Source organism: Strix aluco, chromosome 14, assembly GCF_031877795.1.
Source record: "Strix aluco isolate bStrAlu1 chromosome 14, bStrAlu1.hap1, whole genome shotgun sequence".
Lineage (NCBI taxonomy): Eukaryota > Metazoa > Chordata > Aves > Strigiformes > Strigidae > Strix > Strix aluco.
The window spans coordinates 18,618,823-18,645,682 of record NC_133944.1 but is presented as its reverse complement, the minus strand read 5'-3'; the positions used below and the strand labels follow the sequence as shown (position 1 = coordinate 18,645,682).

The 26,860-nt window shown below is 38.4% G+C and overlaps 1 protein-coding gene across 4 annotated transcripts in view; it reads right to left on the bottom strand.

Annotated features, from left to right (window-relative positions):
* Positions 1–7,264: 7,264 nt before the first annotated feature.
* FTO (FTO alpha-ketoglutarate dependent dioxygenase) overlaps positions 7,265–26,860 on the bottom strand; it is a 257,836-nt gene continuing 238,240 nt past the window's right edge. For all 4 annotated transcript variants that reach the window (XM_074839987.1, XM_074839992.1, XM_074839993.1 and 1 more), the window contains one exon: positions 7,265–10,747. In XM_074839987.1, the coding sequence (XP_074696088.1) occupies positions 10,597–10,747 (151 nt within the window). In that variant the 3' untranslated portion in view covers positions 7,265–10,596. The remainder of the gene's footprint in view (positions 10,748–26,860) is intronic.

Genomic DNA, 26,860 nt, shown 5'->3' with positions numbered 1-26,860 from the left:
GTTTTTCACATGTTGGATAAAAATATCTGTTGCCATCACCAGCTGCACTTAGCAGAAGAAGAAAAAAACAGACTTTACCTAGGTGACCCACACAGGGACACTTCTCACTGTCTCCAACAGAAGAGCCACTTACGTGAGCTTCATTTTCTCTCTCACAAAACTTTTCCATAGCATGGACCTATCTACTAGTCATTACACTAAAAAAGCTCCCTGAGAACTCCATCATCCTGTTTCCTACAAAGCATGACTTTGCCTTAGGAATAGCATTAGTAAAAGATGCAGTTGTCATTCTCCTGGGCTGCGTCAAATCTTATTTAAGGATGGATCTCCTCTCAATTTCTCTTAGAGGCACTTTACCCAAGAGAGAACCAATCCATTATTGGAAGAAGATGTTTTGACCCCATTAGCTGGGCAGATGTGTGTTTGAACTACAGACCCCTGAGCATCCTCAATCCAAGATGAGCTAGCTCAGGCTATGGTGTCTAGAAGGGATGCATCCTCAGAGATCCCTCTCTGTACCATGCAGGCAAGTGCCAAATGCACATTGCAGTAGGCAGCTGAGAGATCAGTAGGACCGTCAGGTGATTGAAATGAGTGAACATAAGGGTATGTAGATAAATAAAAAATCCTGAGAAGTGTTACTATGGACATACACTTTGTTTAAAAATCAGCACTGGAAAGAAATTCTGCATGATTTGTAATTCTCATGTTGGCATGTACTAAAAATTAGTGTGTAATATGGAATTTTTTTAAAAGAGTGCTCTGTTCCCAGCTTGCTTCATGCATGCTTGATTCTGGCCCTCTGAGAATACCAGAAGCTGCATAATACAAGCGTTTGTAACCTTTAAAAGTAGAAATGTCATAACTTAGTCTTAGTTAGTTAATTGTGGCCCTGACTCTAATGAAAGTGCTGTTGCCCAACAAGCTTTGCACGACATTGATTTTCTTCTTCTATCAGCTGGGAGTTCTGGTAAAAGAACAGCAGATCTAATATCAGTAAAGCAAAGAAAGTAAGGAACAGTGAGCTCTTCAAAATAAGTAGGTCAAGCCACAATCAATTTCCAGATTTGAAATTATGTTTTTAAAATGTATATTTAATACAAGACGTTGTTCTATGTCTATCAAGTCAAAGCTTGTATGGTTTAAAGTTCCTGAACAACTGCTTTATCAGGTAGCTCAAAGCTAGGCCCCAGACATTAAGCAATAAAAGAGAAAGAAAAATAACAGTTTCTGCAGCTAGCTGAACCCAGCAACAGCTCCTTTAAAAGCTTTTACATTCCTACAGTTTGAAATGTCATAAAGCCAGAAGATACATTGAAAAATTATGAATTTGCTAAGTAGGATTTCACTTCCTCTTGTTATTAGAGGTCATTAAATTTATTAGATGTTAGTAAAATCCTTGTAAACAGAAAATATGAAGGCTTATAAAAGAGTGTTCTTTATTTTCACCCTAATAATTAAGATGCAGCTAGGAACAGGATAATAACAGAAGCCTAATTTATGAATTGTCAATAGTTCCAAAATCTTAGTGATACTTATGCAACAAGTTTCACACATACCTGCTGAAATGCAATATAAGTGTGCAAAGAGGATATCATACAGATTAGACAAAAACTTGCATGTATGCTATCTTTAGTAGAAAAGATGATTGAGTTACAAACTCTAAAACTGTACCCTTCACTCACTGAAAAAGAAGTATTCTGAGTGATACAAACTGTCCCTACTTCTTTTTACCTGTTTACAAACTCAGTGTGGTTCTTCTGTTTTGAGATGATGGTTCTTTAATCTGAATGATCTTGGCATAAAAAACCCAACACTTTAGAAAATGTTTAGTAAAAACTACTTCCAGTTATGACTGTATGACTACAAAATAAAGACAATCTGGCTGACAGATAAATTGCACACCTGCAACTTCAGCACTATAACTTGAGACCTTTTATTTCAGAAACAAAGTCTTATCACCAAAAGGAAAGGAGAATATATTTAAGCTGTAGCAGGGTGTATAACCTTTGTGAAACTCTTATTTGCAGGGTGATAACTGTATGTAACAGGGTGCTAGTCTTTATGATGAAAGGACAACTACAAGTCCCTCTCCTCAAAGAGGATTTAGGTTCTCATGACAGATTTTCTACAGAAAAGATGAATTAGAGTAAAATTCAAAATTCAACAAGAAATGCATCCTGATTAGTTTCTGCCTCATTTAAGACAAGCTGCTCTTGAGTGCAGAGACTGGAAGAGTGCCTTACCCCCCCCAGAAGATGCCTACTCTTGGGTGAAAAGTGACATCTCCTTGTGCTTATATCCCTCCAGAAAAGGCCCCCTGATGCTTACATCTGTTTTTGAAAGGTCACTACTGCCATGTGTTTTTTCCCATTTTTATGAAAAGTGGGTAAAACAGGAACAGGAAAATCTAGGGAATCTTTGGCTCTGAGCAAACCAGAAATAAAGGTACAGTTTAAGGGACTCTAGATCCTAGGGATGCTCATCTTGGACTTTCTAGACACATGTAATATATGTTGCAATTCGGATTGCAAGAAATGTTTGAGAATAAGACTTGTTTCAGAAACGGGTCTCCATCCAGTTGCCTGTATACTGACTTTTGGTTAAATCAATTAAACTTTTTCTAAAGTCAAGGAAAGAATGTTCTGGGCTAAGAAATCGTATTTCTTACCTCTTGGATTCCTTGCTGACTCTAAGCTGGAGTATCTGTGAATAATGTTCTCTGTCAACTCTTTTTGGCTTGGAGACTCCATTCCATCCTGGCAGGGAATGACCTGGCCTCTGTTATTCACGCTTTTGTCACCTCTTGGCTGGAATCTAGTAATGCAGAATAACTTGGGCACACAGCCTTTGGCATGAAGGGAACTCCAAGCAATACAGAACACTGCAATGCACCTCGGCCACATGGGCGTGCACACATCAAACTGTACTGCCGCGCTCTACGATGACACTCTTCAGAGTGTCAAAGGAAATTTGCAGTATTGGTCCTTGCCTTGCTCTGTGACCAAAGCTGGGGTAGCTTGGATTTTAGGCTACCCACAGCCCTCAGACGTAGACGACTGATGATAACTATTTCTTTGACACAGTAGAACCCTGCACAAAATCTGCTGTAAGTGGCAGACAAAACTGTGAAATGAAGATCCCTAGAAACAACAGATATCACAAACCTCACCACCTTTTACTCTATGTGCAAGACACATTTCTTTGATATTGCCTCATTTAACATGACGACATATGTTTTAAATTGTAAACTCTACTGCAACATAGAACAGTTTATATACTCAAACAGGTTGATGCAGTGCTGGTAGGCACTGAGTTCCTACTACTCACATAATGTAAGAGTTTGTATCAAATATCAGAAGTGTGAGGTGGCCAGAAGAATATCTTCTAAACCAGTAGTAGAGCCATAAATTTTTGCTGAAGGAAACACTATTACAGGGGGTAGAAGTCAGTCATGTCCATTTACATTATGAGTCTTACCAAAGTAACAGAAACTAATCTGCCTTCCTTACTAGAAGATCTGCAATATAACCAGAATTTAATTCTATTAATTTAAAAAAACTCAACAAATTCCCCTTTATTGCTTTTATCTATTTACCATTATTAAATTGTCAGCATAAGCAGATGAGGATAACTATGCCACCTAACTCGGACTTGCAACGCAGTTCAGGTAGAAAGAGATGTCCCACTGCAGAGCAGATTCAGAGCATCTTTTAGTTTGCTGCTTTGAAGAAGCCTACTTCTCACTTCTATATGCAGCATATAGAAAGCTTACAGTAATTAATTTTCTCATGTAGGCACCTGAAGTAAGATGGTGTGAAAAATACAGTCCACGCACTGCAACAACGACGTATTGAAGACAAGACCTAACACCTTCTGGAGGACAAATGATAGACAAACAGGTTCTTTGAATGGTTTATTTTATAAATGTCAGTAAATTAGCAAATACATAATACAAATTTCAATATCATTGCAGTGTATATAAATATCTTGCAGTGTATATAAATAGTCCTTAATAAAAATTACATGTAGCTGTACCAAATAAACAAGAAGCAAAAATATTCTAATAAATTGGTTTGAAAATAGATGCACTTGAGAGAATGTTATCTGATACAGTTTTTAAGTTTTCTCACTTTGAAGTCATGTCAGCCTAACAAGGAACACAACTTGTTAATAACATTACTGTTAATACTGACACAAAAGTGAAAGAAAGTGCATCAGCGGATAGAAGAGAAAGAACAGCAATGAAAGAATTGTGGAATGCTTTGATAATGTTTGGGTAATAAATTATTAGGATGTTCATCAAGATAACTAGAATAGTGCTCTCAGAAAAGTACTACCAGACTACCAAATAGGTACCAGACAAAAGTGCTAACAGGTGCATAATCAGCATTCCAGTTTGTTCCGGCAATGCATCTTCACCTGGACAAATAGCACCCAAATACCCACAGGGTATTTTCTTAAAAGTTTCCTAGTACAGCAGTTATACCACCTTTGTGGGTGTGCAGTGGACATACTTAAAATAGAGCTAAAAGAGTGTGGATTATATTACATTGTATTATAGACTGCATATCTGCATATTCTCCATGGAATAATTTAATAGTTCCAATAAAATGTATCTTTCCATTTGAGAGCTCAGGGATTTGGAATTTAACTAAAAGATTCACTGGAATGTTTAATCAAACATTAGGAGACTTGAAAGATCTCTATTACATGAGATGTATTATTGTATGTTATGCAATTAAATAATATGTTAAATATGACATGAGGAGGACAGACTCCAGCTCCACTTTCAGATATATCTTTGGAGAAAAAAAGTTCTATGAGACCATTTTTAATCTGTAAACTGATCTGATTAACTGGAAGTAATTGAGACATACCAGCAATGGAGGATTACGTATGCTCGGCTCCAGCAATAGTGGTCAGAACACAGCTGCACTTTTGACCTCTGCCTCAGTTTCTCTGTGGAAAGCACCCTGAGATCTTAATATAAAAAGCCACTTTAAAATATTACTACAATTAGATGTTAAATTTTTCAGTGAAGCTTTTGAGCAAAGGACCTTGGAAAATTTCTTCCCATTCCATATACATTGCACCTTAACGGATACAATGAAATAGGAAAAAATGGAGGAAAAGCTTCTGAGAACATACAGGTGATTTCACTGCATACGTCTTTTCCTTTGTTATGTAGGCATCATCTTCCACACAAAACCAAGCTCCTCAGGACATGCTGGATAGCAAAAAGCCCTAGTCATACATGCTTAGTTTCAAAGTTATGTTACTACTCAGAGAGAGAAATCAATGTATACTATATTAAAAACAATCATCACAGCCCTTTAAATGATTGGATAGTTTAGCTTTGAATGCAATTCAACCTAATAGAGGCTTTAATGGCTTTTGACAGATTGTACCACTGATCAAGGGACATGTATGAAAATAACTACCTACCAAGCCCTGATTTGATTTTAAGAAAAGAAAACTGAAGGTTAATGGTAAACAGAAGTTGATTGTTCACATTTTCACTGAAATAACTCTATCTGACCTGTTCTTAGAAGCAGTGAAATAAAGGATAATGGGAATCCTATACACCTGACTTTTTACTTTAGCCTCTAATCAAGGGAGCTAATCAAACCAAGATGTGTTGGCATGAAAGCAAGTATTTGACGATACAGAGGGGGAGGAGAACAACTTTTGTGACCAAATTCTGATTCATCACGGACAAGCACCGTAAAACCAGTGGGGTATTAGAGGATGTAAACCACAGCAGAGTACGTCCTTTTCTATCATGTGAATTACAAATGCTATCTCCAAAGTAACAAGAAGATAAACCACAGTTTTCATTTTGTGTGTGCAGTGCTCACACCCAAACATCAGCATTTTAATGTGCTAATTTTATCAGTTATTTGTTGACTTTTATTTGACATGTTATTCAGCCAGTTCTTCAGCCTTACTAAGTAGTCTTCTTGCAATTGTATAAATTATCTTCTCTTGTTCGATGAATGCCCCCAGGCTAAGGTGAAGAGGACAGATGAATGGAAATTAAGATGCAAGCCCAGCCACACTGAAGGTGATGAGTCTCAGTTTGGAATGGAAAAAGAAGAGAACAGTGGTTCTATTCAGGACTGCCTCTGCCCTTCCAGGTGGGGTGAGGTGACAGCCAGAATCGGGCAGGTTGGGAGTCCTCAGAAACACTGAATGGTGCTGGTTTTGCCTGAGTCTTTCATCACTTCCTAACAGCTCCCACTCTCTAATGCTAGATTAGTGTAGAGCTGAGCTTTTCACTCTGCTGTGTGGAGTGCAGTGGTTGTCTTTTTTTGGACGAGGAACATCACTGAGAATAGTGTTCTGTTTGTATCTCTGACCCTTCCCCATAGCAGTTCACCATCCCGGTGGGATAGTTCAGAAGATAAGCTGCAGCAACTTGTACCTCAAATGGGAAACCGATGTGGAGTGGAGGTACTCAGCCTATGGAGGTGTAGTAGGACAGAGGTGGAGGTTGTAGCTGGAGATCAGGGTTTCTCATGCCTGTTGCTACAACAGAACAACTACACCTCCCAACTCTGTAACCTTGGTGCAAGACAACAGTGGTCAGCTCCTAGCAAAAAGCTGAGGACCAGCTGTTGGAGGCATGAGGGGGGTTAAGGAGCCAACATTAACTTCACACCAGGTGGCAACAATTAAGGGAAAGATCCTAACCTGCACTGTACAAGTTACTGCTCAATGACTCCCATATGAGTTCAGTTACTAAAGTTGTGGCCTTGAGAAAGCACATCCCTTGCATCTCACGTGCATTTTTTTCTCATCTCTAGTCCCCTCCTCTCATCCCAGCTTAGACATGAGCTCCTGGGCTAGTTTCATCTCTGTTGCATTAGCCCAAATTCCACTGCATGACACAGGACTAATGGAATGGCACTACAATAACTGAGAAAGGAGCAATGCCCACTCTTTAACACACTACAATATTTTAGCTATCTTTCATGATGGATTTTAGTATTCTTTTGATTTCTTTTTTTCTTGTTATGGCACTGGAATCCCTGAATCTGTCCCACAGCATTAAGAAGTCCAGCATGATTTTAAAGTGCATCTTGCATCATTACCATCATCTGGATGATAAGACAACTGATTTTGATATTTATTATGTTGCATGTTACCCATCCTGGACAGTTTCCAGTCGGTGGTTGCCCATGCCATTCTTATGTACACTTCAGACCATCACGATGTTGTATGTTGGAGCATAAGCATGAAGCCTTTAAAATTTACTGCATTGAGATTAATATTTTTTTATTTACATAACCTTTTAAAAAGAAGAAAGGACCTACAGGATAAAATATTTTCATACATGGAGATATGAATAAAGCATTATAAAAACATTTCTAATTACATTGCATAACACAGCAGTTTCCTATCAAATACTTAGAAAAGGCCTTTACCTTTCATCCTCCAAATTACAGAAACAATAAGTTTTTCATTTTCTGCCAACGTTTTCCTTCTATCAGTGTAAAACCAACTCTGTATCAGATTTTTCAAAGAAAGCCCTTGCCTCGAGCACTTAATTTGTATTGGTTCCATGTTTAGTCAGTAGCTTTTGTAAAATTGATGAATATTGTCTAAAGGCAAGTGCAGACAGGCAAACAGATCTGTATCTTCTGTAATCCATTTAGCCTGATGCACACGTGCAAGGGAACTATTTTACCTTAATTCTTTCATGGCTGATGAAAAGTAAATGTAAGCAAAGTCGTGAACTTCACCATTTAAAAAGAATCACTGAATCTAATGTTTGAAGCTAATTTATGGTCTCACCTCTTCCCTGAAAAAAACCTGACCTTGGTCCTCATGCCTCTGGAGCATCCAGACTTGGCAAACAGTTGCTATACACAGAACATCCATTAGAGGCTGTGTCTTTCAGCTCATCCAAAATGGAAACAGGTTGTCTAATGCTGGAATATAAGTGGATTGCTAAAGTATCATTGCAACATGAGCTAAACCATAACTATTTGAATAAAGAAAACATTTAAGTATTTGTCTGCTTCTAGTATGTAATCCAAACACAGCAATAATTTACACTTGATATCTCAGGTTTTTTATAGACATTTACCTTTAAACACGTTCTCCTTTTGGGGTACCATCTGGCATTATTACATGCTTCAAACAGTTCCACCCACCTTACTCATGTCTTTGCTATCAACTCCTGGGGGCTTTGGAGATATGAAATCTTCTTATACTTCTGTATTTCTAACGAACTCAATCAAGTTACACTGATTTAGATGATGTGAGACTGGACTGCAACAGAGCATTAATCCTCTTTAACCACTTGATTATTGGTATTTTGCCAGTGAATCCTAGGTCTTATCCATTCCAAAGGTGTTCATTTGTCTATGTCATTGCCATCCACAGCTTAAATGAGTGCTCTCTGACTGCACTGAAGCTAGTACTAGTTCAGCTAATTCGCTAGTCTAAATCTTCAGCACAGACAAGCCCTAGAATCATGTGTTTTTAAAAATTCTATTATTGCTGCCAGCACTCTCCTAATACAAGAGAGAACCCAGTGGGGTTTTTTTACTACTGCTGGAAATAATTATTTGCCAATCATTTTTTAATAGCTATGCCTCCACTTCAGCTACAAACTACAACATTGATGTGCCTTCTCTACTCTTTATGGCTGTCAGACTCATTTCAATACTGTGATCTCCATGGTTTCTAGCAGCGCTTAATTAAACACAAAATAATCATGAAGTAACAGCATAAACAAACAACCCCCTCAAATGCTGTTAACAGTGTTACATCATTAGCTTGTTTGAATTAATCTTGCTCTTTTCCAAAGTAATATCTATTTCTGTGAGAACTGCCTTTTCAAAAGCAGAATTCCCACATCTTCAGGTAGCTTTTCTTTAAGTGATCTCTAAAGTAAACAGTATTTAGTGTAGTATTAATCCAAATATATCCTATTTGCCCACTGGTAAAGCCAGCTTTAGCTAGTGCAGGAAAGAAAAAGCTATGTCCATAACAGAGTATTTCCAAATGTTAAGAAATCTGTGGCACAAGAGACAATAGGTAAATGTATGGATCAAGGTTATAATACAATCAAACTTACTTTAAATAATAATTTATTCTTCAGAGAGTCTTTACAGTATACAGGGTGGCTAACAGTTTTTGCAGAAGTCCAGGACCACAATGAAAATGCTTGATGCAGGTCTTTAAACTTTTGCTGGCATAGCTGTGTTAAAGGTGTTAAGAGGTACAATCTCTACTTGATATAATTGTTCTGGCAAACGCTGGTAGGTGTGGACACAGTTTTATACCACTAAAACTGAATTTTTGCTGGCACAGCCTCTTTAGCTCCAGGGAGGTCTGGCATATGTTATACTGACAAAAGTACAATTTGTGGCAGTACAAGCCTCATCCGCACACAGAGTGCTTTGCCAGTACAGTTGCTCTGGGTAAGCCTGGCCTCAACAGTGACTTAAACAGAAGATTAACACAGGAGGTATATTCATTTCTTGGTGGCAACGTCAAGCTCTGAGTCTTACTGATTTCTTCTGTAGTGGTAATACAGACTTGAATGCTGTTTCACCATAATATGATTTTCTTCAGCTTTTTATGGCAAAGGAAAAGGTGTACACCAGCTCAAGTTAAAATAGCAACTTAACCAAACGAAAAATCTCTCTTATTCAGGAGACCCCTGTATTGTCTAACATAGAGTTGTTCTTTTTATAGCATGTTACTACAAAACAGATCACAAACAGCTTCATTTCTCATAGTCTTCAGGTTTTGTTCTTGTAGATCTCACTAGATCAACACAGATGCTGCAATGCCCAGTATCACACAAGCTAAATCTAATCTGCCAGGGGACCTGACCCCTAAATGGAAACCCTTACTTAGGTCCATCAGCTCTTTAGACAATTCACTGGGAAACCTGTCCTCAGAATAGGATTCACACCATGTATCTCTCCCAGTACTACTCAATTGCCATGATGAGAAACAGCAAGAAGTCTTGGGATCTATGTCAGGATGCTCCTTCAGAGTTCCTCATCTAAAAAATGCTCTAACGAGGAGCCATTGCATGAAGGACTTTCTCCACCATGTCCTGCAGCTCTGTGTATGTTAGTGGATGAAGTCACAGCTGCATTCTGAAGATATCCAGCGGACTCAGCCCAAGCTGGCCTCTCCATAGCATGCCCAGATCATGGATTCTGCTTTGTCACAGGTGGGAGCTATGCCTGACATTGCTCAGACCTGCCAAGGCAGAGGTAGTTCTAGGCACTCATGGAAGCTGAAATTTAGATGTCAAGGGAGCTTGTGAAAACACAGTTATCCATGGGCTGTAGGGTTAGTGGGAATTAGAGTGGAGGAGGAAAGAACTGAGGCTGGTATTCTGGACTTCAGGTCTTAAAAGCCACCTGTTTCTGTAGCTTTGGGGCCTCATCTTTTTTAATTTGAGACAGTAACAAAGGTACCGTGTGAAGATCAGTAAAATCTGCATTGACACATAAAATAACACATGATCAAGGGATCATAAAGCTGAAAAGATTTATGTTAAACTAACAGGCTTCTCTCCAAATGATGGGCATCAATAATTCTAGGCTAGAAGGTCACTTGTTATTCTACCCACTGAACAAGATTTTGTAGATTAGCAATTACTTCTTCAAGATCATATGGCAGAGGCATACTACATTCATCATCTGTCCAGAAGGGATGGCATTCTGGTCTCTGGTCTTCTGGCAAGCTCTCCGCTGCTTCTGACCGGCATCTGAAAAGAAAGGTAAGCAGATGAACTACTTAACTAAAACTGTATCAAGAAACTGAATACTCAGCGAGGACGCATTTGTGCATTAATTTAAAGAGAAAGATTATAATAAAAAAGAAATACCACATCTTCTGACCAAATGGATTGCTTATTTCCAGTGAAGTTGACTTCTGTTGTAGGCTTTGTATTTTCTATAGGGATTTCTCAAAAAGCCAATCACAGAGAAAACTCAGTTAGTGTACCTTTATATGGTGAATTATTTTTTCATTATCTCAGCTGTTATTTAAAGTATGTGATTAAATCATTATCAGATTTAAATGTTTGCCAGTTTCCAATGTATTACTAGATTATTGAGAAAGATTAAATTGAATTTACTGCATTAAGGTCAGGGGGGATAGATTAAACAATATTAAAGAAGCTGGACTACCTTTGTAGATTCTGAAGATTTACAAGTGTATCAACCTGCTTAGCTCTAAAAAAGGCAATATAAAAAGAGAAAATTCTATAAAGATAAATGGAAATGAAGGTTAATAACAACTTCCAATGATGAATAGGTGGGCAAAACTTCAATAAAATTAAATTAAGAGGTTAGTGTATGTTAGTCCCCAGAGAAAATGTTTAAATTACAGTGTTTTTTATTAAATGGATTATTCATCAATACTAGTGAAGTCTAATTATAATATTCAACTGAACTGCAGCCCTCAGAGGAAAGTTTTATAAGTGGCAACCATCGCATCTCTTAAGATTAGGCTGTAATACAACATGCTGCATCAAAAAAATTGTCACAGTTTAAGGAGGATTTCTCCCTCTCTCTTTTCTCCTCCCCTCAAACAATTTGCATGTTGCTGATTAATTAGTTAATGTTTCCAGTGGGGAAAGACAATGAAAATGCTAAGCATGACTATAATTTTGGTATATGCTGCAGGTCTACGTAGTTCTTCAAAGAGATAACAAGCAAATTGTAGAAATACACTTTTATCTCTTTTAAGACATTTTTAAAAATTCATGTTTGATAAAGCGCATAATTGTTGTAACAATTTTAAAGATGTTTTAAACATATATGTGTCTTTCATCTCTGTCAAATGAACTCTGAAAATATTGACACATGCAACTTCCTTGTCTACACCGTCAGCCTTCTGGAAGAGACTGTTTCCAAATGAAAGATGTCGTCTTCTCTTGGGAATTATTAATGGCAGTGTAATCCCCATAAGAAAACATACTTCAGCTTTACACCCATGCTGGTGTGTGGTTAATTGCCGCACCAGCATCCTGGGCACTCAATCCATCGTACATTACACTACAAGGACAGTATTAACACATAACATTCCAATATATCTTCAGCTCTCCACATCAGCCCCTGATAATAGCATCTGTTAACATGCACTAAGTACTATTATGTAGCACATCACTTCATAAATAATAAGATTAGCCGACCTCAGGGCCCTGGGAAGAGTAATGTGTTTAAATGTTCTCATTATTTATTTAAAACAAGAATTAAAGGAACAGAAGCTACTTGTGACAATCCTCTTAGCATAAATATTAAACTGTTTGCATTGATAAGCTGCACTGTACAGAATAACAGAGGATTTGTTTTGCCGCCTGCTTTATAATAGTTGTTAGAGCAAATGCAGTTTAGTGTATGAGTTCTGAGAGGTACTTAACTGATTGTGCCATCATGTTCTGAAGACATTTCCCAAATTATATAAAGGAACAGGAGAAAATTAATATGCAGGAGAAGCTGAAACTAATTACAGCATAACTCTATGAGGCTTTTAAAATCTTGCTTTATTTTCTGTCTTGGCACAAAATAATACGCTCAATTTGCTGGGTAGTATAAGATATTCCAGTTTAAGCATTTCAATCTAAAAGTGGATAAATTAACCATGTAGAGATTATTGCAGATGACAAATCAAGAAGCTCAGCCAGTAAATACTGCAGGCATGTTATGTGGCCTGCAAATCTCAATTTATAATAATAAACATTCTCCCTCTCACACATCTGCTATTAACAACACAGTTTTCACTGAGAGAAAAAACATACCAACTTTTAGCTTCTTCAACATTTCAGAGCCCTTTTTTTCATGTCTTTTTTCCCTTGCTCTTTCACACAAACGGATTGACCAGCTTTTCCCTCACATTTGGGGTCTCGGCTGTAAATGTGCAGCAGGCACAGTGACTGGACAGCCCATGAGCAACTATTCTAGTTGCTGCTTTCCCTTCTCTGTTTTTCTTACCAGCAGAGCCATCTCTGAAAGGTCACCCCACAACTAAGCATGTGCCTTAAGTTCCAGGCAATCATGCACTCAGGAAGTTTTAGCCATATCATATTCCATGTGAGAGATTCGGGGAATGGAAGTGTGTCAGGTCCTCAGACTTCCTGTGCAAGTCTGATGACAGAAATGCATCAGGGTACTGCAAAAGTATAAAAAAGAGGAAAGCAATGCCGTAACAATCCAAGTTCTGCAATCCCAGAGCTCCTTTGCCTTTCTGTCCAGGATTTCTATTGCTTTACTTTTTATCATGAGCAAGAACAGCAGTGAACATTACATTTTTACAGTTTGTGAGTCACCTATTTTGACCAAAAGTACAATCCCTGTGCTGGATCCGCTGACATCAAAGTCAAGCCAAGTTGCTCATATTTAAAGCTATGGGCCTGGGCTTTAAGCACTCATTGCTGCGCCTGGCAGTCCATTAAGCAATTCACCTGACAAGCTTGAAAGCAGTCATCCAAATATGTACTTTCTGACCCAGAGTTAGGGTGCAAGAACAGTGCTTTCCAGATGAGTATATTACTATTGATTTTAATGAATTTCTGGGGGAGAAATTGTTCCTACAGTGGTCTTTAATTTGTAGCAGAGTAACAGATCTGAAGATCCTGCAAAAGGATAGCAACATTTTTAACTGAAGCAAAACAATCAAAGACACTTAAATAATTGCACAGAATTATTTAAAATTCTTTGTATCTGGGAAAAGATGGCTAACATAAGTTAGCAATGATAACTCAGGATAAACAGAAATTCTATATTTTCCCAGATACAAAAGAATTTATGAGGCTCTATGTGGGAAACACTGCAAACATCGAAGTATGGTGGTAATGGGAAACTACCAAGATTTATAGTATTATAAGTTAATTAAAATATTATCTATCAATTAAAACTTGTTATTTGAGTTAATAAAGTCAAATCTCCAAAAGAGAGTAGATCTAATCTGTGTATATTTTATGCACAAGATGTGTTAAGAGTGGAAATAACACATGCTCAGAGATATGGAACAGATGACAAATGAAGAGGCACCTTTCATACTTTATGTGCAGCAGGAGAACAGAAAATCTGCCATGATGTATTTCAGAGCAATTTAGCTCCAACACCTTGATAATACACGTTCACCAACATATTATAGAAAGGATGATTTGTCTAAAGATGTGCAGAATGCACAAAACTCCACAGTCCCTACTTTCTTGTTAAAACAATCAAGACCTGTGCCATTTTCAATTCAAAAAGCCCACTTTTAAGGAACACTTGGTCACTGTTGCAGTGCACGTTCTCACTACCCCTCCCCTCTAAACTTAACAGGTTTTGGATCCCCTTTTTGTCTATTTTTGCCAAATGGACTTTGCTCATTAATATTTACCAATAACTGAATATTAATATAAGTTCAACTAAGTCATGACAAACATTTGTATGACTGCATGACAATTTGCATGACAACATAGGACACTTTCCCTTGGATGGTGGCTAATTTCACCATGGGCAGGTGTACATTCACTGAGACAGACAGTTGCCTGGTTATGGCCCCCCGGGCTGCGCTGACATTTTGATGATCAGGGTGTCAGCTACATTAGAGGACACTGATCATGATGCTAAAATTAACCAAGCTAGCTAAAGTGTGTGTTAATTATGAGTATGCAAGCAGTCAATAAAAGGTTAATGCAAAAGTCAAAGGATAAATTTATTTCAGTATTGCATCACTCTGCTGACTAAATGACTAACATTATGCTTTGTTTTTAATCGATATATTTTACAGTAATGCGTGAGCCATTGATTTGAAAAACAGTTTTCATTCTAACAGTTAAGTTTTGTAACTATTTAGTATTAAGTATCAATATACTTAAAACACTCTTTTTTCAGAGCAGATACTTTTTTGTTCTGTTGTCAGGAACAGGAATGCATATAAGCCAGGAGGTGGCCTCGGGTTCTGCTGATGAATGTGATTAATGTAAATAAGAATTATTACCTAAGAACTTAAAGAAGGTACCGTGAATCAGGGTTCCTGGATTCCATTGCACTGTTTGTCTACTCCACAGAAGTGTAGTCAAATTACATCAACAGGGGTCAATTTGTGGCTCAGACTGCACGGGTGTGTTAAGAGTGACAAGATGGTATGAATAGTCCTGTCTCCTAGATGGTGCCTATGCCTGGCAGTTCAAAGACCAGTGGGGATCACATGGAAATTCACAATTCATGGCCATCTTCCCCATGTACTGATATGGTCAGAAAGGGAGGACAGGATATGTGCTTTGCATGTACAATAAATAGTACACACTCACCCACACGTGCTTACTCCAGCATTCCTGAAATTGTTATGTTTTATATGGGAGTTATTTCCTCCATCCATTCATGCTAGAATAAAGGTGTTTGAGCTATTATTCAGAAGTTCAGAGTATCTTTTAAAACAACGGCCCAGGTGAAAACAGTGATCATGTTACTAAGACAAATGCGTTCATTCAACCCATTGGTTAAAATGATACAACACTGCTAGCATGGATGCTGTCCTGAGTAAAAGTAACAGTAGTAGCTTCTTTAGACAGCGTCTCCCGTTCTTAAGATTCACAATGAGTTTGCAAATTTAGGTCTGATCAAACACGGGTTATTACTGTTCCAACACAGAGCTCTGCTGTATGACCACAAATCCTAATAGTACAGGTACCTGATACATAGAGTTTTGCTTCTAGGTTTGGATTTTTTCATCCTTGTCCTTCAAACCTTTCCTCTGTCTGGAAATGATTATGCAAACTATGTGTAGTTACTCTAATCTCAGTGTTAGGATTATCCCATGTCATTTCAAGCTGACATTCTTAGTTGCCAGAGCATATACAAGAAAATACAGTGCGTTCTCAGCTATCTGAATTGTTATGTAAAGCACAGAGAAAATATGAGATTACATACATGAGAACAATTACTCAAACAAGTTAACCTTGATTTTTCTAAGTAGTGTATCTCATTGACAGGTACAACAAATTTACTTCTGTTGCTGAATGCATCACAATTAAAACCTGATACCACTTAAGTCAAAGTTGAAACGTCCAGTGATTTCAGTAAGGCCAAGACTTCAATGTAAATGCTTTTCCAGGAACTGTTCACAATAGACATGAGCTAGTAAGCATAATAATAAAAAACATCCAAAAGAAACTATAGAAGGAATGAAATAGGCTGAATATAGTTTCTCAAACTAAAATTTAGCAAGGGATACTTAATTTAAATTTTTTATCCATTTACAATGGTGGTTAAATTACTGGCATTGTAAGTCAGTTAATACCACATGGAGTAACAGGATGTGATGTTCTGTAACTTCAACGTTGCCACAGAAAGAAAAAATATCTGTTTTATCAAACTGAATTGCACAGAAAAACTAAAGTAAGAACTCAAATTGATGCTATAAATACACATTCTCCTTCACCTCTGGACATGGATAGGCCATTGGGATGAAGTCCCTAAAAAGGATTGAAAAAGTCACCCCTGCTATTTGAAGAACCGAACTTTTATTTATCTTCATGAAAAATCAGAAGGTGGAAGGGATAAATATAATTCATGATAAAATGGAATGGGGGTGAGAAATCTGAGAAGCAGCTGCTTTCCAACTGGGTGCCCATTCCAGCATTAGAAATTTCAGAAATTACAGTATGCCTAATTTTAAGTTTTCTTCTACTCCAGGCACATGTTTGGTCACAGTAGCTGGTAAAAGTGAAAATTTCCAACCACTGATTAAGGTTTAAGGCCATCAGGTTGACTGCTGAGAACAATTTTATACCTAGATCTATTTGTCAGCATGTCCATTACATACCAGTGGTGATGAATGGGACATTTTGCCAGCTGACCAGTTAGGAGCTGCTGACCTCTGACATCAGTCACTGGAGCGGGGCACCTAAAGCCTGCATTGCTCCTACCTGGCCACATGGAACAATATGGGGGTCAAATGGCGAGGGTGATTATGTATATCATATCTTGGGCAACCCTGCTAGAGCTTTAGTGTACCCACAGTGGAATTCCAGAGCTCAGCACAAAGCTGAGGCAACTGGAGAAACGTACAAAACAAAAGGTGCCTGGTTTCACAGAGGTATAAGGTAGCTTTCCTTGCCATTTGGGAGAATGGACACATTTTTCTGAAAGAACAATGAAAGCAAGCACAGTTGAAGAGACGGCATCTCTTCCATTGGGAGCAAAACGTGCAACAGCCATGACGTCACTGGTGCCCTCATCCTGCATGGACAGAGCTCCAGCCTGGATCAGCTGTATCAGAGGGAAACCACTGCTATGCTCTCCTGAGAGCACCTTTTCTGGAGACCTAATCCAAGACATGAGATTTACATAGGGAGCTGGGTTAAACTTGTTTATAGTTAAAAATGTTGAAATCTTGACTTCTGGTTTGGCTTCTTTTAGAGGAAATAACATATCCAAAATCAGCATTTCAGCTGGAACTTCACCAAAATTGAAGGGTGTTTGGAAAATGGGAATTAGTTAATGCCCCATCATGACACAGGGTTAGGGTGGAATGTTTTCTGATCTCCTTGTTTTAGCTCTGTAAAACATAATCAAGCCAATAATTTACAAATCCTTCACTTGGTATTATGATTAACCTGCATAATTTGTACCCTAAAAATTGAAAAAACAAAGGATGGAGAAAATATAAATATATTGAAATATAACAATATGAAAGATGTTTTCATACTGCTGTAAATGCTTTATCACCCACAAAATTCTACTTTTTCATGCCAAAACTGGAATTTTGAAAGTTATTGAGTTCAACCTAAACCTTAAACCAAAGATTTTTCTTAGCTTTTTAAAATTAACCAATCAGAAAGTTGTCAACCCTGGCAGAGAGTGTTTCTCTCAGTTATTCCATGCTTGTTCCTACTGTGACTCTGCACAACTAAAACCCTTCCAGGTTTACTCTGGCTTTCAAGAACAAAACAAATTACATTAATACTTGATTTTGCAAACCAGATTTCACAAGTACTGGTCCCAAACAGGCAGTGATATGAAGTGGCCAGATGGGAAGAGAGCAGTGCTTCATTCTTTTGAACATCTAATCCCCAGTGTATTCCCAAGGAGTCTGTCCCATTTACATTAAGTCACTGCTGATGTTCTTTCATGTGCTGTAACTAGAGTGTGCCCAGCCATAAGTAATGGCGGAGACCAGGACTGCATTTTTAGAAGAGACAAAATGAGTTTTTTTCCAGATAAGACACTTGATAAGAGAATGCCAGATTCAGGAAGGGATGGAGACAATATCAGTTAAATTTTAATCCAAGAAAAAACCATGTATCAACTGCACAAATATGCAAGTACAAATACACACAATGGCATGTTAGAAGGAACTTTCCTATCTGCTTCTTTCAAAAGTTGCTGATGACTTGTGTCACTGATGCATTTAGCCCCTGCTACAGAACCAAAGTTTACAGCCACTGACCCAAGAGCTTTATGGCTCCAAAATTAGTCATTCCACTGGAAATGAGGATGCTGCTAAAATATCCTGAGGAATCACTGGTGACGTAGTAGGATAGCCTGAAAACAGCCAGCATTATCCTTGTGTGTACTTCTACAAAGTGAATCTGTAGCAGAATCCATCTTTTAACAATGGCCTCCAGAGTGCATTTTGCTGTTCCACAGAGAGGTAAGAGAGAGAGAGCAATGAACCTGACACTAAAGAGATTTAAGTGACAGTTGCATGAACTTGAACATGCCAGAGTTTCTAGTATTATTCAAATTGTAAATCAGGTAAGTATGAGAAAAATTTAAATTGTTAATACCCTCCAAATGAAATAACAGCAACCAAAGCACTGGTGGAGTCCAACTGCAAAGAGTTTTCAAGCGGTGCACCAACAGGTTTCACATGTATTTGTAGAAATATATGAAAAACTCACAAAATTATTTTTAAGAAATGTTTTGCTTTGCCTTAACTGTAGAGAAATCAAATTTTCAACTGGTTTTGGGCTACAATATTAATTAAAATATGTGAAAATATATTTCAGTCTTTCTAAACTATTTAGCTGACACACTATGGGAAAGGATAAAGATTTGCTGCACAGTATCTTCAGCTACAGAGCGGGGATTGTAAAACAAAGCTGCAGAACCTCAGAAATATTCCAGCTCTGGGTGGAAAGAATGGAAGAAAAGAGGACACAAGAAGCTTCTTTTTCTGATATATTCATCTCAACTATGGGCGAATTAATAAACAGAAATCTACCCAAAAGATACTTCTGATGAGATTATCAATGACCTTCCTCACCATGTCCACCAACTCCACCCTACCAAAGGGGAATACCTAGTAGAGGGCACTCCAGCAACTGTAATACCACAGAGAAGAGTCCTGGCATCAATGAGTGATGTACACTTGGCTTCCCCAGACAGAGCTTTCCCTCTCCTTTGTGGCCTCTGTCCAACAGACCTAGAAACCGTCTATGAGAAAATCAGTGTGCCTCCTATTCCCACAAGAGAACGGCTGTGTGGGGCAGCCTCCATTCCATGTTTGTTTGATTTTTTAATTAAGAAACATCACCACTCTCTATAAAGTGTAGGGGGTAGGGAAATCCCCCAGAGAAACACTGAATAAATAACATGGCATTTACTGAAAGATGAAGTTTAATCCAATTTAACCTATAGGTCTACAAATTGTTCCCTTTCAGCCCTGTTTCACAAATGCTTTTGTTTCCTGTTTTTAGAATAATAATATACAGGCTATGTATCCTGACTGTATGAGAAGCGCGTTTATACATATTTATATACACACCCCTTCATACCAATACTTGCAAAAAATCCCATCAGTCCAAAAGAGACAGCATTTAGGAGGAAATTTTCAGCACCACAGACATGGATTTAGTTATATACTTTCCATGATCAGCAATGGGATGTGAGTTATTCCCTCTGTGCTGAGAATATTTGGCTTTGACTTCAAACAACGTAGAAATATATCAACCTCAATATAATTTATATTCTCTCAAAAGGAACCTAAAATGCTCTAAGCCTTTGCTGAGGCATCTGATGTTCCAGTCCCCTCTGTTGCACTGTATAATCGGCTGTTTTATTCCACTTGCGATTCTTGCTTTCCTATGATTTTTTCAGACAAAGAAACAAAATGTCTGCTATATGCTAAGTATAAACACAGCTGACTTGTTTTCCCCAAAGTATTGATTTTATGCACTTTTAAAATAACTATTTTCATTCTGTTTGCATAATCAGCTGGGGCATTGTTCCTCTACATTTGCAGAAACACAGATGGAATTGCTGATTTGGAGCCTTTGGAGAGATTTTACAGTATTCTCCAGAATCTAAGCTTCTATTAAAATAAGGTTTCAAGCACTTCTGGTTGTGAAGATAGCCTGGACAATGTAAATTGATGCATGGTTATCTTGTTGAGTCCACAACCAGACAGACAGACGCAATAGCACCAAGGGAGCTGTGAACTTCCCCCACTTATTTTATTGGGTGTTTACTTGGGGCCAGATGCTCCCCTCTGTTGTGCAGAATGGCGTTAAATGACTGAGGAAAAGAGAGGAAAAGGAAATGGAAATAAAAACCAACAAAGAGGAGAAAAGGAAATCTCCACAGCCTGCTTCCCAGGGGGCTACAGATGCCCTCCCTTGTCAGTATTAGACTGCTGGAAGATTTGGGGCTGAGCCATGCATACGGCATATTTTTCGAAAGACGCTGTATTTAACAAAAGAATGCCACCTGAAAAGTTAATGATCCTTCCAGCATCATTTACTGTTCCACGTTATCTTTTGTACTCCTTTTATGTGGATGTCATATAATCAAGGAAAAATGTAAACATAGGGTGGTTTTAGATGACACTGCAGGAGGATGGCCCTTCACTTAATGCTCCCTCCTTTAAAGTAAGCAATTCCATTTTCCAAAGAACTTCAGGGTGTGCATGCTCTGCCCTACTGCAAGAAAGCTAAAACATCTTCCTTGTTGAGCATGCATTTTTTTGTAAGACAACTTTTCACATTAATAAAAATCAACTGCTATATGACAAATCTCTATATGTTATATGTGGGAAGCAAAAGCAAAAGAAACAAGACTGAATGCAGCTAAGAGTAACTGTATTACTTGATCCTTAAATCAGACTGGACAGAAATGGACTATATCTTTTCAGCATCAAAGCTATGTAATCCTTTCAGCCTGAAGTGTGTCCTGCGTCACTCCTGCAAGTTGCCAATACAACCCATCTCCAAAATCCCACAACTTCCATCAGGACCAAAGCAAGGGTGACAGAGAAGGGGCAGCACTTGGGATCAGAATGGAACCGCAGACCTTAGATATCTGTAGTAACTCCTGTGCAAAAAGGACTCCACATATGATTTTGCACAGAACAGTCCTTTGTTGATGTAAGTTTATTAGGGAGAGTGACAGCAAACGGGAATCCTGCCCCAGGAACAATGTTGTCTAGCTGCTCTCAGACTCTTACTAAAATGCAGCTTTCACTAGCTTTGGTGCATTTCAGTGAAATTGCATGTTACATTAGCCAAAAGGAAAACTATGATAGGCTGATAGCAAGCACCATATGGGAAAGCCAAACAACCACAAGACTAACTCTCTATTTGCAGACTGAAATTAAGATCTTACTTATCACTATAACTTTGATATAAATACGTATGTGTACCTATATACATCTCTCTCATCAGATACATATATACTCACACACATATATAAGAGGAGGTTACACTACATTTTATATCAAGAGATATGGCCTCGAACTCCTATGTGGTTTAGGGAACAAAAAAAAAAGGGTTTATTGTGCTGCAGAACTACGCTGTCTTCCCTGTGTTGTGCACCTCGGCTGTAGCCTGCAACCAGAATGTTTATAACATATATTGGAAGTAATACTATAAGAGCAATGCAATCCTATGGACTAAAACACAGTTTCCTTTAGGTCAACATGAGGTCAAACAGAAGCGGGAGGGAACAAATAATAGGGAAATAAGAAAATAGATACAAGAAAGGCAGAGAGGCTCAAAAAGAGGAAAAAAAAGTTTAGGAATAAAAATAGAAATCCTCATGTAACTAATCACATTTCAATCATTGCAGAATTTCTCCATGGCTGCTGCTTTATTCAGTGATATTTCATGGATAAATCACTATAAAAATATGCCACAAAAAAATTCCAGAGCCGGCAGAGAAATAGATTTGATGTCCCAGGAAATGCTACAGTACATCCAGGTGCAAATGAAAATCATATGGCAACAATATGCTCATGCTTTTTCTCTACTTCTGTAAGTGGAGTAAATCTTTCTGACTACCAAAACAGACCTCAGAATTTTTTCTATTTACCCTTTAAACTTCAAATAACTGAAACCATTATGTAGAGGTGTTAAATATCCTTTTGCACGTTAACTTGTAAATAATTACCATCGTCCAAATACAATGTGAATAAATACATTTACTTATTTTCCACTGCATTAAGGGAAGAAATTCTGTATGAAAGTTCAGCCTCACTATACCTCAAAATTTTACAATTAATGTAATTCTGCATGATACCAACTAAAATTCCATTACAGGCTGAATGATGATTTAAAGTTATTAGACTGGAATACACTTTCCTTCATGGAATATGATTGCATTCAATCAATTTAAACACATGATAAACTACATGCATCTGATCCTGCCCTACTTTGACAGACTTTATTTCCATGAGTGCTTAAAAAAAGTGCAAGATCCCAAACTATAACATGCTGTCAGAGGACTTGAATTCTCTCAGCATCATGAAGACTTACTCACTCAAGTGAGTACCAAAATGCTACTAGTAGGTAAAACCTAAAATGCCTATTACAACAAATGCATATAGCTCTTCATATTATTTTCCATAGTGTAAAGAATCTTTCTGACTGCAATATCAATGACTTTAAACCACAGACTAAGACTTTAGACCTTTTGGTGGTGCCAACTCACTTGTTTTATATGCTATGATATATAGTCCTGGCTTTGAGCTATCTCTCACTACTGATGCTTTTGATGCTCTGTTCTCTTTTTACTTTAGGATGGAAAATAACAAATAATGCTGAGTTCTCTTCTTACTCTTGAATTCTTCTGATGTCTATCTTCAGAACTATTCTAACATCCAATTTATGTCATTCTTTTTCTTTCTTATGCTGTGAATTTGAAACGAAAGTAGGTGACATAATATCATAAGATCTACGGACGATTGAAATAGCCTTCTGAGTAAACTTCAGAGTTATTCGTAAAACTATCCTGCCTCAATAGAAAGTAAAAAATTGCTTTTCAATAGATAATGCAACTACTCTTGAAATTCTTCTTGGATGAAGTTATTGCCATAAGGAATACTCTAATGATAATAAAGTATATGGTGACAATGCCTTAAGAGCAGTTCAGATGGGTTATTTTGTTAGTATTTGCAAGGCACAATTCAAATTCATTCTAAAAAATTTATGTGCTTTCTCTTGACTAATTCTTTATTATAAAATGGCTATGAAACCTGAAGTTTGTTAATGAGAGAAGCTGACATCTGCTATGCTGATTGACCTGCAACGCTACTCTCACGTTATTCTGTCATATAATTCCTCTTAAAACATCACATCAGAATTCCAAAGACCTTTTACATTAGTTAATTAAGGACCTGACTCAATCTTCTATCAGGTTTGAGCAAAATGCACAGTCACATATTTAAATCTCGTTTAGCTCAGTGGAACTTTCAAATATATTTCAAGTTCAGCCCAGGCTTAAAAGCTTCACTGCTTAGGGTCCCTAGAGATCATCTCTACATCACTGCTCAACGCACAGCCGTATACCTATACCTGATTAACTGCAACTTTTCTTAAGAACTTGAAATAGCCATCCTATCCCTACTCCAGCCCCTATCCTTGCATTTAGTCTCTAGTCCCTGTACTGCACTGACCTGTTCTCTCTAATTCATTATTCAATGGGCATGAATCTTCCATGTGTTATCTGAAGTAATGCAGCACGACAACAATGTACTAGCAACACTTTTCAGTGATTTCTGTCAAGTAACCTACATAGTAGCCACACTGTCAGGTTCAAATTCTGTGGATAATGGTGTAATTTTCTGAGCACAAGGAAACAGAAATCTTCTCTTGTTGGGTGCCATAAGCTGTCCATCGCTCTGTACTTTACGCAGATTCATGGGAAATCAAGATATACATAATGAAAAGAGTCCATTTCATTACTCTCACAAGACACCTACTGTTTTGTCTTCTTTCGTTCTGTGTTTGCTAAAGAACAGTTATTTAAACTTTATGAAAAGTGGATTGTCTTGGCCTCTGTCCTGGGTTCAGCTGGGATAGAGTTAATTTTCACAAGAAGCTGGCAGGAGCCACAGCCAGGACAGCTGACCTGAACTAGCCAAGGGGATATTTGATACCATATGGTGTCATGCTCATAACTGGGGGGGCTGGCTGGGGGGAGGGGGGATCATGGCTTGGAAAGGGGCTGAGTGTTGGGTTCTGGGTGGTGAGCAATTGCATTGTGCATCACTCGCTTTATATATTCTTTTATTAGTATTATCATTATTGTTTCTTCTCTCCTTGTGTTGTCCTAGTCAACTCTCTATCTCAACCCATGAAGTTTTACCTTTTTCTTCTGATTCTCCTCCTCATTGCACTGTGGGGGAGGAGTGAACGAGCAGCCACGTGGTGCTTTGTTGCTGGCTGGGCTTAAACCATGACATCTTTCCATATGTTTTATTTTGTCTATGAATGTTATATTTCAGACTCCATTCTTCCTAATTTATTGCTTGCCAGCTGAGCTACATTAGTCATTCCTTTCAATGAACTGTTAATGAAATTTTTTCTATTTCTGTATTACAAGAAACACTACTTTCCTGAGCGTGCAACAGACCTAATATCCCTCCTACTTAGTTTGCCTTTTCAAATAATATTGTGATTATATTAATCTAAAATGCAATGTATGCATTCACCTTTTTCTTTGCTGAAATGCTATTACTCCAACCTGTCTTAATGTCAAAGAATTAATGTAAACTTTAAGGGCTTTGGCAATAGCTACGTAATCCTCCTCTTTTTGGTGCAAACAGGAGGTGTTCTTTCTTCTTCCTTCCATTCTTAAGTACTCCTGAGGAATTATTAATTTGTAGTTTCTATTTCTTTGATATGTGCAGTCCTACAGGGAAATTTCACATGCTCTCCTGTTTATTGACGTGCCAGTAAGAGCATCTATGAAAGTTAATGACATTCCTCAGCAAGACGAAAAGCCCATTTCCTTAGACCTTCTATAGAGTTTATCCTTTCCACTTTCACTTTAGCTTTTCTAGCATTTCACCAAACCTCATGAAGTTCAACAAGGCCAAGTGCAAGGTCCTGCACATGGGCTGGGACAGTCCCAAGCACAGATACAGGCTGGGCAATGAGTGGATTGAGAGCAGCCCCAACGAGAAGGGCTTGGGGGTATGAGTGGATGGAAAACTGATTGTGAGCCAGCAATGTGCGCTCACAGCCCAGAAAGCCAACTGTGTCCTGGGCTGCATCAAGAGAAGTGTGGCCAGCAGGTCGAGGGAGGGGATTCTCCCCCTCTATTCTGCTCTCATGAGACCCACCCCACCTGCAGTGCTGTGTCCAGCTCTGGGGGCACCAACATCAGAAGGACATGGACCTGCTCGAGCGGGTCCAGAGGGGGCCACGAGGATGATCAGGGGGCTGGAGCACCTCCCCTGTGAGGACAGGCTGAGAGAGTTGGGGGGGTTCAGCCTGGAGAAGAGAAAGCTCGGGGGAGACCTTAGAGTGGCCTCCCAGTACTTAAAGGGGGCTACAGGAAAGGTGGGGAGGGACTCTTGATCAGGGAGTATAGGATAGGATGAGAGGTAACTCTTTTAAACTGAAAGAGGGAAGATTGAGATGAGATATAAGGAAGAAATTCTTTCCTGTGAGGGTGGTGAGACACTGGCACAGGTTGCCCAGAGAAGCTGTGGCTGCCCCCTCCCTGGCAGTGTTCAAGGCCAGGTTGGACGGGGCTTTGAGCAACCTGGTCTAGTGGAAGGTGTCCCTGCCCATGGCAGGGGGGTTGGAACTAGATGATCTTTAAGGTCCTCTCCAACCCAAACCGTTCTATGATTCTATGACTGCACATGCACTGCTGCCTGCCCAAACAGTGACAGGCCTGTGTTAGATACTTTCTGCTAACAGATACCAATTTGATCACCCTTTTCCAAGCCTCAATGACTTTACCAGGGTCAGTTTGCTTAATGTTGGCTTGTCTGTCTAGCCATAGTGAAACACTGGTGAAATCACACTCTAACCACAGGCTCTTTTCAAGTCCTTGCTCTTCTTCCCCCTTTTTTTTTTTTTCTCCTGACAAGACATTAGAAAAATACTGTTCATTTCCATTTGTCTCCTAATTTAAACCAGGTACCAATCTTCTAGAGATATCTGTGACCTTTCTAATTGGAAGGTTCAGAATACATTCAAGAGAACATCTTTGCATTATGAAAACTTTGGGGCTTAAAAAATCTTGTCTTCCAGTCTGCCTTTCGTATTTTTTACTCAGAAACAATGAAGGGTGTTATTGTCTACACCTCTGGATTTTAGGAATCAAATAATCTTCTACCAATGTAAAAAACCTTCTTGGTAGAAGTCATCTAGGACTGTCCCAGGAAGCTTTTAGCAGTGTTCAGACCCATTTTTTTCTCAACTTGCTCCGAAACGCACACAGAAAGTCCCAGTATCCATCCTTGCACAAAGCTAGCCCTCTTAGAGACGTTAATGTCTGGCACTATGCTGTGTTGTTAACTTATAACAGACTGAAGAACTCTGTGGCCCAATCATATTGATGTGACTTCTGGAAATTATAAAGACTGTTAGAGTGCCACTATCATGACAAAGGAAATGGAGTGATCCAGGTATCTACAGGCCCTGTAG